This window comes from Impatiens glandulifera, chromosome 5 (genome assembly GCF_907164915.1).
Source record: "Impatiens glandulifera chromosome 5, dImpGla2.1, whole genome shotgun sequence".
Lineage (NCBI taxonomy): Eukaryota > Viridiplantae > Streptophyta > Magnoliopsida > Ericales > Balsaminaceae > Impatiens > Impatiens glandulifera.
Genome location: NC_061866.1, coordinates 50,470,080 through 50,482,342, shown reverse-complemented (window position 1 = coordinate 50,482,342; position 12,263 = coordinate 50,470,080). Strand labels below are relative to the sequence as shown.

The 12,263-nt window shown below is 34.5% G+C and overlaps 2 protein-coding genes across 2 annotated transcripts; one reads left to right on the top strand and one right to left on the bottom strand.

The window, feature by feature from the left end:
• Nucleotides 1-461: 461 nt before the first annotated feature.
• LOC124938301 (ABC transporter I family member 11, chloroplastic) lies at nucleotides 462-3,958 on the bottom strand. Its single transcript, XM_047478721.1, has 10 exons — nucleotides 3,681-3,958; nucleotides 3,559-3,604; nucleotides 3,392-3,471; nucleotides 3,138-3,189; nucleotides 2,906-3,039; nucleotides 2,191-2,305; nucleotides 1,854-1,940; nucleotides 1,659-1,707; nucleotides 1,453-1,537; nucleotides 462-785 (listed from the first exon to the last, which is right to left on the bottom strand). The coding sequence occupies exons 1-10, from the start codon at nucleotides 3,794-3,796 to the stop codon at nucleotides 704-706; spliced, it is 846 nt and encodes a 281-aa protein (XP_047334677.1). The 5' UTR covers nucleotides 3,797-3,958; the 3' UTR covers nucleotides 462-703.
• Nucleotides 3,959-5,377: 1,419 nt separating this feature from the next.
• LOC124937991 (protein NUCLEAR FUSION DEFECTIVE 4-like) lies at nucleotides 5,378-8,103 on the top strand. The gene is made up of 2 exons (XM_047478339.1): nucleotides 5,378-5,879; nucleotides 6,450-8,103. Exons 1-2 carry the CDS (start codon nucleotides 5,544-5,546, stop codon nucleotides 7,872-7,874), a joined length of 1,761 nt encoding a protein of 586 aa, XP_047334295.1. The 5' UTR covers nucleotides 5,378-5,543; the 3' UTR covers nucleotides 7,875-8,103.
• The last annotated feature ends 4,160 nt before the right edge of the window (nucleotides 8,104-12,263 follow it).

Genomic DNA, 12,263 nt, shown 5'->3' with positions numbered 1-12,263 from the left:
AGTGTTATGAGTGTCATAATAATAATAATAATAATAATAATAATAATAATAATAATAATAGCATATTTATTGCCTCAATCCAAAAGAAAAAATACATATATATGACTCATGTCATCTCAATCATACTACAACTACCTTATTAATAAAATATAATAATAAAAACTTGAAAATATAATAATAAAATAAAGAAGTTGAGTTGCACGTCCACTCTCTGCCTGTGTTGGAACAGCTCCCCCAATATATAATAAAGAAACAAAAGTGATAAAATATTTGATGGAGGCGGCTTAAACAGATCTCTAATACATAAATAAGCCAGCCAGCAAGCAATGTTCATGATAAACCAACCACCTGTCTTTTCTATTCTATTCTCTGACCGACCATATCTAATCTTTCTATTAATTAATCAAATTGTCTTCTTCTTCATCATGATCATATGATCATCCTAACACCAACAAAATGAGTGGTCTGTTTGTCTTCCTCTAGAAAATAATATTACCACCTCTTTTCCCTAACCATGAAAAATCTTTGAAATTTATGGTTAGATGATTTTGTTACCATTTTCCATATAGTTGGAAGAATACATTTCAAATTTTGACCCAACTCTCAAGAATCATCCGTAACAAAAAAAAAATATATAGATGGCTAAGTTACCAGTTCATGTACCTCACTCATATAAATTGGATTAGTAGTAGTAAGGAGTTCACTAGCAAACAGGTAGATTCGCTTTTTTAAGTACCCCTCCCATTTCCATCTTCCAAGAATGATCCACTAGAGGGGCTAATTCCCTGCACCCACAAAAGAGACAAAACAATGTCACATGACACACCTGAAAACAGTTATAAACATGTCCAAAGACCAGACTCGAGCACCGTTAACTGCTAATATGGTCTCCTCCATCTAGAAATATATATGCAGTTACATTCTGAGTGAAAAATGATTCTATTAACCTGACCTGTTATCAAATGCTGCACAACTATGATAAAGTGATGAATGAGATAATTGTTTTCCTTTCTGACTAGTCTGCTAAAGGACAATCAGGAATATGCACAGGATGAGACTATTTTGATTTGATAGGTTCCTTCTCAATTATTTTATGTTTTCATGTAAAATGATCCCACCTCACGTTCAATAAAATCCTTTTAATACAAACTTGACCCTCTTTAAGAAAAAAAAGAAAAGTATCCTGAAAAAACGTATTATTTTTTATGCAAAAGAGATTTTTAATGATAGAACAGATGACAATTGACAATAAATATCCATAGGAAGGGGACCTTGTAGCCAGCTAAAATAAAATAAAAGACTTTAACAATAGGAAAATTATTATTGTGAGATGACCATAAGCACCTTGTAGCTTACTCAAACATAATGCAAAACACACTTACCCCAGACTATACCAATATTTCAACCAAAAAAGTAACACAAAATCAACAGCTAAGAAGAAGCGAAACTTACTTAAGGTCATGGCTGACAACGAGTAAACTCAAGTCTTTTTTTAATTGCTCCAATAGTTTCACAACATCTGCCCGTGCTTTCCAATCTGATCAATGTAAGCAGCAGAAAATATTATTATCTTTTGCCACGAGGACTGTAAGATTAGGGAAATGCATATAATCCAAAAGTTAACAACTATATGAACTAACTCAAGGGATATGTCATACCAAGACCAGCAAGAGGTTCATCCAATATCAATAAATCTGGAAATTGAACCTGTGTGAAATCAGGAAGCAACCATGTAAATAACATGGGAAAATATTATAGTTATTCATTATAAAGCAACTAACTAAGATTGTAGACAATGAGTGCATGTCATATTATAGTTATTCATGATTAAGCTGGAAAGATGTATTTTATACTAATTGAATAGCTAGGGCCAGTCGCCGTTTGTAGCCACTGCTCAGTGAATGAGGATCCTTGTCCAAAGAGATTCCATGCAGACCAACCTAAGAGAGTTTCGGTAAAGTAGCCATGTTAGTATCGCGTAATATTAAGTTTCCACAAATTAGGTGCATAAAGCATCACCAAGATATTATGTTACCAAAAATTAAGTGTATAGAAAAGATTTTTGACACATTGTTTTTGTTTCTTGAAACATTTTCACATAAATAAAATTTTGAATTCTTCTTTAGCTAAATTTAGTTTTCAAACATGTCTATAACTGAAAACGTTTCCAAATAGGGACCATATAGTTACCGAGGAAAAAGCCCGATGTAGTCTTGAAGCAAGAAGTTCTTTCAATTGAGGTCCACCCTTTGTCCTAGGCCATCCAAATGTAGCTTCATCAAGAACTCTGTCACCAAGAAAGTACCTAGAGCACAAAGAATGAGATTAGTCACTTCACAGATCAATTTAATTATTACTATGAATCTTGTCATTCATCTAACTGTAGGATCAGATTGAGAGTAAGTCAAGTTTGAATTTTGTATAACCATTCAAGATTATCAGTGTATCAATAAGTAATACTTACATAATAAACATGGTACAATATTGAAGTTGGTTAAGAGGTCAGAACATAGACCAAATGCATTGTCTAAAGCATCTTTAAATGAGCAGGCAATATAGTATTTGAGAAGACAGTTTACAAAACATGTAGAATGAGCTAAATCCTTTTATATAGTAATTTCATACCCCCATTGTGGTCCACAGATATGTGTATCTCCACTACTCCCTAAAGGAGGCTACCACAACAACCCACCACAATTAGAATCGAACATGAGATCTGAGGTTAGTAAGTCCTTTAGTCCAGATCTCTGGTCATTGAACTACCAAATGTAGTAGGAACCTATATTGATTGTGGTAGGAACATAAAATAATTTTGGAAGGTATCCAAGAGACCTAATTCCTAAATAGGAGATCAGTGATTAACACTCATCTATAGAAACAAAGCTTTAATTTACAGTTAAAGTACCTCTCAGGAAATTGGAAAACAATACCAACACTTTGAGGAGATAATGGTTTGGGAGGCTCATTTGGAAACCCATCATCATTATATCGTTGAAGATGAATGGATCCTGATGTTGGTTTTGCCAACCCTGCCAAGAGCTGTAAGGGAAAAGAAACATAAGAAGCTCAAACACAAGATGCAGGGAAATTGACTAGCATCATAAGCAAAATCAATATCTAAATAAGAAGAATAAGACCTGCAAAAGAGTAGTTTTCCCACTTCCACTGCGTCCATAAATCAAGCCAAAGCTACAATCATTCAGCATAGGATCAGATTTCATTAGAAACACACTATATACTACTTAAAAGGGATATTCAAGATCTAGTGAATAAACCCTTCCTAGTAAGAGTAACATGAGCTAATTCCTAAGCAAGTGGAGTTAGAAAGGATAGTGTTAAAAGGCAGAAACTGGCACTCTATTGTAGGGGGATACCTGTAAAATAAACATACCTTTTCTCTGGAAGAGATAAACTCACTTCATGTAAAAGGTTTATCTTGGTTCCAGGGGGTTGATAATTTACTTTCATTACCTTTGGCATCCAAGAAACATAAGTTAGCTGTAAAGTGTGAGAATTTTTGGAGAAGGGAAGAGAAAGTGGAAATTAAAAGGAACTAACTTCGAAACAATAATGGTCACATGTGATCTTAAGTGCTTGAATCCTCCTGAAACAGCGAAAATTAAGGTAGAAAAATCGAACAACATAAATTCTAATCAAAAACCAAGACAAAACCCTAATACCGGCATGAATTCTTGGAGACAACCATTTGGAATGAAGGAGTTCTGTTCCCTGCACAACCGCCGGCGTAGTAGAGGAACGACAACGGCGAAATGATTGCGACGCCGCCGGTTGCCATCGATTCTACTAATCTCTTTATCCTTCGCCAACACTAGTGAGATTCCAATGAGTAGTATCTATCTACACTCTTAGCGTTTTTCATCAGCCATCCGGCGCCGGCGCCGGCGTACGAAAGGGACGGCGACGGAAATATGGTGCGAGAGCTGGTTGCTATTATGCCTATCTATCATCCTATTCACTTTTCTCCGTCTTCGACTCCGATCCGATCCGTAAACCCGAATTTTGTTGGTACCCGTCCAGATGTAATTGGATTCGGTTATTTTAAAACGGTTCAAGTCTCTCTATGGATAAGATAGTATTACAAATTACAGAAAAAAAAAATAATGTGGACAGAATCAGTCACAATCCAATTAAAAACAAAACTGTATAACTGTATAAAAAAAGATAAGATTATATTGTCATTTTTAAATTCAGTATAAAGATTTTATTTTTGTAATCTATTATTTTATAAGTCATTAAATTTTGATCAAATTATATCATAATTAATAAATACTGATAACAAATAAAGATATGTATTAATAGAAATAAAATAAGTGCTGTTACTAAATTACCTCTTCTAATCATTTTCCTAATTTTAATCTGTCATTTGATTTTTGAATTAAAATATTTTATTTGGGATCACAAAATTATTTTTGTTCCTCTAAGTCTTGAATACTAATAAAAATCATCAATTTATAATTTTATAATATTATATTTTTTTAATATATTGATTATTTTTGCTATATTTTAAAATAATTGGTATTAGACTTTTTTTTTTTTTTTTTTTTAATGAATAATTTTTTTATTACTATTTCACAAGAATAAAACTGAGATTTTGTTGATCACCAATAGAAGTTTTTTTTTTATTATAATTACACTCACTTAAATTAAGATAATGACCTTTTATTTATGTAATATTTTATTAAAAAATATTATAATAATAAATAAAAAAGAGTAGAAAGTTAGAATTGAATTGATAAAAAAGATTAAATGAAAAGTAAAAAGAATAATGTGAAAAGTTAATAAAAATGAATGTTTTATTAAATTTATTGATTAGATTGATAACAAACAAATTGATAAAATTATTTCTTATTCTTATAAAAACTTTATTGAAATTTTATTATTCATCATTATACTCTTATTAATTTCATCACACATTAAAATGATTCATTTATTAAAAATAAATAAGAAACTTATTAATAATATTTTTTATATAAATTTAAGGAGAAAAGCACAATTAACCCACTTTAATTAAAAACAAAATGAGAATATAATCTTAATTTTTTTATCTTTTAAACATTTATTTTTATATTTAAATTATCTTAGTGAATTAAAATTCATTAAAGTTAATATATTATTAATACTTATTTCTTATTATTGAATCTAGAAATTTTGATTCATTAAACAATTGCATATTGTTAATATTATTATTCACGGAATAAATGAAATATAAAACGTGAATCAGATCTGCCAAACCCAAAAGGCAAAAGTCAGGTATATTAATATTATTATTATTAATAATATTATAATAGACAAGAATGGAGATAAAAAAAAAAAAAAAAAAAAAAAAAAAGCTTGAGGTGACAAAGAACAAAAGCAGCAAAAGCCACACAGCCATAGCTAGAACCCAAATCCCGTTTCTTTCTCTCTCTCCTCCTGTCTGTCGAAATCCTTAAAGACTTGTTCTTGTTCTTCTTCTTCTCGATATATTAGACTAGTACTGGAGAGAGTCAAGAAAGAAATCGTGAACCAGAATCATCATCGACATGGGTTGGGTAGGGGAGAAATTTCGTAGCTTTATCAACAATAGATGGCTCGTCTTTGTGGCGGCAATGTGGGTTCAATCTGTTGCAGGGATTGGCTATCTTTTTGGTAGCATATCGCCGGTCATTAAGACTTCCCTTAATTACAATCAAAAACAGATCGCCCGTCTTGGGATCGCTAAGGACCTTGGAGATAGTGTTGGGTTCTTGGCCGGTACTCTCTGCGAATTCTTACCTCTATGGGCAGCTCTTTTCGTCGGTGCTCTTCAGAATTTTGTCGGCTATGGTTGGGTTTGGCTTATTATTACCGGCAGAGCTCCTCCTTTGCCTCTCTGGGCTGTAAGTACTGTTCTTTTCTGATTCTTGATCTGTCCACACTTAAAATTTGATTACTTTAATTTTGAAAATTTGTGGGTCGGGGCTTAATTAAGATTATGGATCTTCCACACATGAATTGGTCAAAGTTAATTGTACTACTTCTAAATCAAGTAATCTGCAACAATCCAATCAGATGCTAAATACTAAGAACATTCTTAAAAAGATGAAAACTCTGTATAAGACAATCAACAATCAGGGCAACTCATCACTTGAGTCCCAAAACAAGGTAGTAGATCAAGTCGAAAGAGTCAACCACTTCCTGAAAGAACAAAGTCAAGAAATCAACACAAAAGATTGGAGGGTATTTGTAAGAAGAACTCCATGTTTAAGATACATCTACCCACCAAGAGTTGATGGTGTTATTCGAAAAGATTCAGGGTAGCTTAAGTAAAAAGAATCTTGCTTTTTTGATTCTCATCTGTTATGCAATATGGTTATGTTTTCATTGCATTGGATAAGACCTTAGACAATCACAATTCTAACTAAGAACACAATCTAATTGTTTGTTTGATTGTTTGGTTTGGTTTGCAGATGTGCATTCTCATATTTGTGGGAACAAACGGGGAAACATACTTCAACACAGCAGCTCTAGTCTCATGTGTACAAAATTTCCCCAAAAGCAGAGGCCCTGTAGTCGGTATTCTGAAAGGATTTGCCGGTTTGGGTGGAGCAATCCTAACTCAGATATACGCAGTCATCCACAGCCCCGATCACGCCTCACTTATATTCATGGTCGCGGTCGGACCAGCCATGGTCGTTATCGCCCTCATGTTCATCATCAGACCTGTCGCCGGTCACAGACAAGTCAGAGCATCCGACGGATTATGTTTCTCCTTTATCTATAGCGTTTGTCTTATATTAGCAGCTTACTTGATGGGAGTCATGCTCGTTGAAGACCTCATCGATCTTAACCACTCGATCGTTGTGATCTTCACCTTAGGTTTGTTCGTACTACTCGTGATCCCCGTCGTTATTCCTATCGTTTTGAGCATTTTCATGCCAAAGGACTCTTCAGAAGCGGTTCCTTTATTGCCCGAGAGGCATAAAGCGGAGACGAGTTATTCTGTTCATGACGAGGTTATATTCAGCGAGATGGAAGACGAGAAATCGAGTGATGTAGACTTGCTGCCTTCGTCGGAGAGGCAGAAGAGGATAGCTCAGCTCCAGGTGAAACTGGCGCAGGCGGCTGCGGAAGGAGCAGTTAGGTTGAAGAGGAGACGCGGCCCTCGACGAGGGGAGGATTTCACTTTGACGCAGGCTTTGATAAAGGCGGATTTCTGGCTTATATTCTTCTCGCTTTTGTTAGGATCTGGTTCTGGTTTAACCGTGATCGATAATTTGGGTCAGATGAGTCAGTCTCTGGGCTATGATAATACACATATATTCGTGTCTTTGATTAGCATTTGGAATTTTTTGGGTCGGGTTGGCGGCGGTTATTTCTCGGAAATGGTTGTTAGGGACTACGCTTATCCGAGGCCTGTGGCGATGGCGGTTGCTCAGGTTATAATGGCAGTTGGGCATGTCTTTTTCGCGTTTGGTTGGCCAGGGGATATGTATATTGGAACGTTGCTCATTGGACTCGGGTATGGTGCTCATTGGGCGATTGTGCCCGCGACTGCTTCCGAGTTGTTTGGTTTGAAGAAGTTTGGGGCTTTGTATAATTTTCTAACGTTGGCGAATCCGGCTGGTTCTTTGGTTTTTTCGGGGATTATTGCGAGTGGTATATACGATAGGGAAGCAGAGAGACAACGACATGTGAATACTGGTTCACATGGGTTTGGATTGTTGACACTTAATGGTGGGGAAGAGCCACTTAAATGTGAGGGTACTATATGTTTCTTCCTTACTTCGATGATAATGTCGGGTTTCTGCGTAATTGCGGTTGTTTTGAGCATGATTCTTGTACGCCGGACTAAGGTTGTTTATGCCAATTTATATGGGAGGACTAGGACTTGATGTGATGAGGTGATGAACTGGAAAGGGACATTCTTCTTGGCTATTGAATTTTCATTCTATGAAGTGTGTTTTGTGTGCTTCAATTGTTGTTAAGTGATGTATGTAATGTGTTTTTTCTCATGTGATTGTCCATAATTTTTTTATGTCTCAATAACACATGCAATTGTTGGTTACAATTGTTAGTGGATCATTTAATGATTGATCAATCCCTCCAATTATGTTTGATGCATATCTTGAATTGGTGTTCTTTCTCTTTTTTGGCTAGTCATTAAAATTTGAGTAGCAACAATGTTATGTTATTGTCTAATAACAAAAATAAAATAAAAATGGGTTTGATTTCCATTAAAGAAATTATTGGGATAAATTCTCATTAAACAAAAATTTTTAAAATGAAATACTTGTTTTAAAATATAAATATTTGAAAATAATATTTTTTTTTATTATTTATATATATTTTTTATTATTTATGTAACGATTTACCTTTAGTATATGAATTAATATCAACCTTTAATTGTTCGTGGTTTATATTAATTTTCAAGTTATCATTATTCTACGGTTATGCTTATTTAAGTTAGGTGTTTACAATTTCCTTTAATTTACATATTAATAGCTGTAGCTCATTTTATTTACAATAAGTTTTTCATCTTTGATAATAAAGTCTATCTTTTTATATGTTTTTTATCGTACGTCGATGATCATCACTTTTTTGTATTCCGCACAATAATTGGTATTAGAGTGGGTTAGATCCGATCAATTTATCAATATTTGTTATTTGGAGAGAAGATGTCTTCAATGAATTTGAAAATCAAAACATTCACTAAAATGCGAGCATTGCTTAAACATCAAGGCGTTTGGGCACCATTGTCGAAGGACAATGTGAAAATTGTTGTAGGTCATGCAAAGGAGTCTACTTCTGGTAAAATCACTACTGAGGTTGAGGCCTTGGAAGAAAAGACACACTCAACAATTTATTTTGTATGGCTGATGAGTGATTACTGAGGTATCAAATGAAGATATCGCAATCGGTTTGTGGTCGAAGTTAGAGGCTTTGTACATGACAAAATCACTAACTAACAAATTGTTATTAAAACAACGTCTATTCAGTCTTCGTATGCTTGAAGGTAAGTCTCTTCGTGAACATCTCGATAAGTTAAACACTATATTACTTAAATTGAGAAATATAGATGTTAAGATTGAAAATTAAGATGTTGCATTAATTCTGTTGGTATCTTTACCCAACTTGTTTGAAAATTTTGTTCAATCATTCGTTGTGGGTAAAGACATTGTGACTTTAGAGGAAGTTCGGTCAACAATTCATATTAGAGAACTGTGTCGTAAGGAGAGCGGTAAAATGTAGATAGTGAAGCATATGGGTTGATTGTCTGCACAATCAACTACAAAAAGTCTAGAAAGAAAAAGGATAAAAAATACAAATCTAAGGGTTCTAGTGCTAAAGACATCTGCAATTACGTAAAGAATGTGGTCATTGGAAAAACAATTTTCCTAAGAAAATGGGCAAATATTCCACGGCTTCTGTATCACATAAAGACAGAGACACTAACTCTGAAGAGGACATTTCCCTTGTAGCTAACACTTCTCTACACTTTATTGATATGTGGGTATTGGATTCAAGGTGTTCATATTATATGAGTCCGAACAAAGAATGGTTTGATACCTATGAAGATTATGATGGTGGAAACGTTGTCATAGTAAACGATGCCATATATAGAACTGTGGGTATTGGAACTATCAAAATTCTGACCGATGATGGTAAAATACGGACCCTAACTGGCGTTTGACATGTTCATAAACTAAAGAAGAAGTTAATATATTTAGGCATTTTAAATGCTAAAGGTTTCAATTTTAGCGGTGAAAAAGGAACAATGTGCATTAGTAAATGTTCAAAAGTAATACTGAAATGTATCAAATAGAATATCGTGCATATACTACAAGATAAGACGCTGACAGGTTCCATTGCAGTCGCATCTAAATCTATGAATCGGCAACTTGATATAACCAAGTTGTGGCATATGTGACTTGAACATATGGGAGAGAGGGGGATGCAAATTATGTCCAAACGGGATCTTTTATCTGGCCACAAGGTTACCAACCTTGAGCTGTGTGAACACTGCATTTTTGGGAAAAAGCATCGCAGTAAGTTCTGTAAAAGAGTTCAAAAAACTAAGGGCACACTAGATTATATTCACTTTGATTGGTGGTGTTCAACTCAAGTTGAATGTATAAGAGGTTATAACTATTTTGTAACATTTATAAATGATTACTCAAGGATGACCTGGTTGTATCTTCTGAGATATAAGAGTGAGGTATTTAAGACCTTCAAACATTGGAAGACACTAATGGAGAATCAAACTGGAAAGAAGGTTAAGAGGCTGCAAACAGAAAATGGACTTGAAAATTGTTCTTCTGAGTTTAATGAATTCTGCATGGATATGGGGATTGCAAAACATCACACTGTCCGAGGTACACCACAACAGAATGGTGTAGTAGAAAATGTGAATCAACACTGCTAGAGAAAGTTATAAGCATGCTCTTTAATGCTGGATTGGCTAGAAAGTAGAAAGTACTAGAGTGAGGTTGTCTTAACGATTTTCTATTTGATAAATCGTGCATCTCATACTGGAATTGATTGCATAATATCTTATGAGGTATGGTCTGGTAATATCGTTGGTTATTCTCACTTGAAGTTATTCTCACTTGAAAGTTGGAACCAAGGTTAAAATATGGTGTCTTTATGGGCTATGAAGATGGAGTCGAGGAATATAGAATATGACCATCTTCTTAAGGTAGAGTAATCCTCAGTAGGGATGTCACATTTAATGAGATGTTTATACTTAAATCCCTGTAAAACCATCACTTTCTAGAGAAAATGATAGTACTGAGAAAAAGGTGGAGCTTGAGGTGGCTTTAGTTCACGGGACAGCTGGCATGACACACGATACTAATAAACCATCTGAGGAGTTTATCAATTTGGAGTACCTAAAAGTCAATCTGACATTGCTACACGACTTAGAAGGCAAATTAAAGTTCCTAACAAGTTAATTCATCCAATCGAGGGAAGAAAGATCTCAACTGGTCATGGAAGTAGGACAATTAATCCCTCTATGAATGATACTGAAGAAATGGTAAGTTATGCACTTCAGGTAGCTGAAGATGTCATACATAATAAGTCATCTTCTTATAGTGAAGTTGTTAATGGTTGTGATTATGCGCATGGATTGCTGCCATGTGTGAAGAAATAGAATCACTTCACAAGAATAATACATGGGAGCTCGTTACTTTACCTAAGGGGAGAAGAGTCATTGAATGCAAATAAATTTTCAAAAGGAAATATGGAACCTCTAGTGCTAAAGGGACCAGATATAAAGCACGACTAGTTGCAAAGGAATTCAGTCAAAAGAAATGCGTAGACTACAACGAGATATTCTCACATATAGTTTGACACACTTCTATTAGGGTACTACTGCCTATAGTAGCACATTAGATCTCGAGCAATTAGATGTGAAGACGACTTTATTACATTGTGAGATTCAGGAGGATATATTGGTGAGTCATCCTGGAGGGTTTCTTGTTCCTAATAAGAAAACATATGTTTGTAGTCTGAAGAAGTCTTTGTATGGACTTAAACAGTCTCATCGATAGTGGTATAAGCGGTTCGACAATTTCATGATTGAACATGGTTACAATAAGAGTGCATATGATTGTTGTGTTTATCACAACAAAATCGGTGATGGTTCTTTAATTTATTTACTCCTGTATGTAGACAACATGTTAATCGCAGTCAAGAAAATGTCAGAGATTCAAAAGCTAAAATACCTTCTCAGTTCCGAGTTTGATATAAAAGATTTAGGTGGAGCAAGAAAAATTATGGGCATGGAAATGGTACGAGATCAATTTTAAAAGAAGCTATTTATTTCACAAAAGGGTTATATTTTGAAAATGTTGTCTCGTTTTAGTATGAGTACAGGAAAAACTCTAAATACTCATACATCTGTTACTAATCATTTGTTTGCATTCGCACCCCAGTCTAAAGTTGAGAAGTTACACATGTCTCATGTACCGTATGCTAGTGCGATGGGTAGTTTAATGTATGTCATGGTTTGCACCAGACCTGATATTGCATATTCAGTTAGTGTTGTTAGCAGGTTTATGTCTCAACCTGTTAAGGAACACTAGCAAATGGTAAAACAAATATTTATCTATTTGAGAGGCACATCAGGTGTTGGTCTCATTTATGGGAGTAATAACCAGTTTCTCGTAACTGGTTATTCAGACTCAGATTATGCTGCAGATATCGATGGTAGAAGATCAATGATTGGTTATGTTTACACCCATGGTGACTCTATGGTTAGTTGGAAAGCAACATTACAG

Excerpts from the sequence above, each read along its gene's own strand:
- LOC124938301 (XM_047478721.1), bottom strand. The coding sequence starts at position 3,796 with ATGGCAACCGGCGGCGTCGCAATCATTTCGCCGTTGTCGTTCCTCTAC. Across the intron at positions 3,472-3,558 it reads GTGACCATTATTGTTTCGAA|GTAATGAAAGTAAATTATCA; the intron begins GTTAGTTCCTTT and ends TGGATGCCAAAG. Across the intron at positions 2,306-2,905 it reads GTTTTCCAATTTCCTGAGAG|GTACTTTCTTGGTGACAGAG; the intron begins GTACTTTAACTG and ends TTTGTGCTCTAG.
- LOC124937991 (XM_047478339.1), top strand. The coding sequence starts at position 5,544 with ATGGGTTGGGTAGGGGAGAAATTTCGTAGCTTTATCAACAATAGATGG. Across the intron at positions 5,880-6,449 it reads CTCCTTTGCCTCTCTGGGCT|ATGTGCATTCTCATATTTGT; the intron begins GTAAGTACTGTT and ends TTTGGTTTGCAG.